Below are 2,500 nucleotides of genomic sequence, written 5' to 3' on the forward strand. Positions count from 1 at the left end.
TGATGTCACGCGCGCCGTGGTGATAGGTGTGCCGGGGTGGATTAGCTTCCTGACCGCGTCACTAAGCTATTCCCCCTCGTATCCCAGAGTCTCCCTTCAACAACCTTCAAGGTTCCTGAAAGGTCGTTTCTGTACCCATTAACAAACTAATGATAGAAACATGTGCCTGTGCATCTGTGTGCCTGTGCGTGTGTGTGTGTGTGTGTGTGTGTGTGTGTGTGTGTGCGCGCACGCGTGTGTGTGTACCTGTGTGTGTGTGTGTGTATACTGCACATGTACGTGTGTGTGTGTATCTATCAGCAGCAGGAGCAGCAGGACTCTCTGACCTCCCATACAACACAGCTGCATCATCTGCATTGACCTCTGGGTGCTTTCATTAGAACAAGGTCAGATAGCAGCTGGGGGGGGGAAGAGGGGGGGGAGAGAGAGAGAGAGAGAGAGAGAGAGAGAGAGAGAGAGAGAGAGAGAGGTGTACACCTACACACTAGATTAATTCCCAGAAAAATATTCTTAAAAAAAATAATCTTAATGAAGAGTACTCATCCATTAAATCCTGCCTCTATTTCTGTGCCCTCCCCTGACAGTCCAGCAGGGGGCAGGAGTGTCTGTATGTGTGAATGGAGAACACTGACAGCAGTCGAGACAGCCTTCTACAGAACCTGGAGAGTGTGTGTGTGTGTGTGTGTGTGTGTGTGTACCTCTACACACCATGACTAGCTGTACTAAACACTGGTAATGCAGAGATATACACCTCACACACACACCAGGTCTGCCTGTGTTAGGAGTCAGTCCTCACCTGCTATAACACACACACACACACACACACACACACACACACACACACACACACACACACACACACACACACACACACACACCACACACACACACACACACACACACACACACACACACACACACACACTCCTGGTCCCACCTGTTCAGAGCGCTTGGCCTCGGCCCCCCGGGTCATGTAGGTCCCCTCCAGGACGGAGCTGACGATGGTCAGACCCTTCCCTGCCTTCAGCTGGGTGGTGAAGGACAGCAGGCGGGGGTGCTTCACCCCCAGGTCACTGTCCAGCTTCAACAGGACCAGCAGCTGGGGTCTGGAGGGGGGGGGGGGGGGGGGGATCCATGGGATAGATTGAAGGTAGATTGAAGACCCATCTCTTCAAGCTACATCTTAACTGTCCCTCTTCACCCCCACTACCCCCCTGTACTAACCCTAACCCTAACCCTAAAGACCTCTTCACCTCCACTACCCCCCTGTACTAACCCTAACCCTAGAGACCTCTTCACCCCCACTACCCCCCTGTACTAACCCTAACCCTAAAGACCTCTTCACCCCCACTACCCCCCTGTACTAACCCTAACCCTAAAGACCTCTTCACCCCCACTACCCCCCTGTACTAACCCTAACCCTAACCCTAACCCTGGTCTGAGCATTGATTACTTTATCTTATTATGACTGATGTTCAGATGATTCACTTACTTAAACAAATGTATTTGTTGTAAGTCGTTTTGGATAAAGACGTCTGATAAATGCCATAAATGTAAATGTAAATGTAAAATGATAGTTTTAATTCTTCCTTATGGTTCGTACAATAACATCAGACTCACATCAGCGATTGTAAGTGAACGTGTCAATCTAATATATATTAAACAAAGTGTGTCAATCAAAATAGTTATTCTATTCTAACCATACAGGGAATATTGTTAGTTGGTAATAAAGTTCATTGACATTTGACTGACGTTGAATTTAAGACAGAGCCAGACACCTGCAGTGTCTTATCATGGCACTTTGACCTCAGTCCAACAGTCAGCGACACACACACACACACACACACACACACACACACACACACACACGGCGCTCACCTCCAGTTCTTGATATGTGGCGCTGCGTCCTCTAGACGAATCAGAGCGTAGCGAGCCGCGTTGAGGGACAGCCCTCTGATGCCATCCCCCCACTCCTTCTCTGCCCTGATTGGAGGAGAGAGGAGACAGACCAGGACACAGGTTAGACAGGCCAGGACACAGGTTAGACAGACCAGGACACAGGTTAGACAGGCCAGGACACAGGTTAGACAGGCAGGGACACAGGTTAGACAGGCCAGGACACAGGTTAGACAGGCCAGGACACAGGTTAGACAGGCAGGGACACAGGTTAGACAGGCCAGGACACAGGTTAGACAGACCAGGACACAGGTTAGACAGACTGGGACACAGGTTAGACAGACTGGGATACAGGTTAGACAGACTGGGACACAGGTTAGACAGACTAGGACACAGGTTAGACAGGCAGGGACACAGGTTAGACAGACTGGGACACAGGTTAGACAGACTGGGACACAGGTTAGACAGACCAGGACACAGGTTAGACAGACTAGGACACACGTTAGACAGGCAGGGACACAGGTTAGACAGACCGGGACACAGGTTAGACAGACTGGGACACTGAGAAAGGCGGCCTGGACACAGATGAAGATAAATGTGACTT

General features: G+C 50.2%; 1 protein-coding gene across 1 annotated transcript in view; it reads right to left on the reverse strand.

The window, feature by feature from the left end:
* LOC310824768 (solute carrier family 12 member 7-like) overlaps window positions 1-2,500 on the reverse strand; it is a 34,095-nt gene that overhangs the window by 7,391 nt on the left and 24,204 nt on the right. Inside the window, exons 16-17 of the mRNA XM_083698018.1 lie at window positions 1,879-1,983; window positions 938-1,106 (exon numbers count right to left, since the gene is read on the reverse strand). Coding sequence (XP_083554144.1) covers window positions 938-1,106; window positions 1,879-1,983 — 274 coding nt within the window. The remainder of the gene's footprint in view (window positions 1-937; window positions 1,107-1,878; window positions 1,984-2,500) is intronic.

The sequence above is a fragment of the Argentina silus genome, assembly GCF_951799395.1.
Source record: "Argentina silus genome assembly, contig: scaffold_123, whole genome shotgun sequence".
In the NCBI taxonomy this organism is placed as follows: domain Eukaryota; kingdom Metazoa; phylum Chordata; class Actinopteri; order Argentiniformes; family Argentinidae; genus Argentina; species Argentina silus.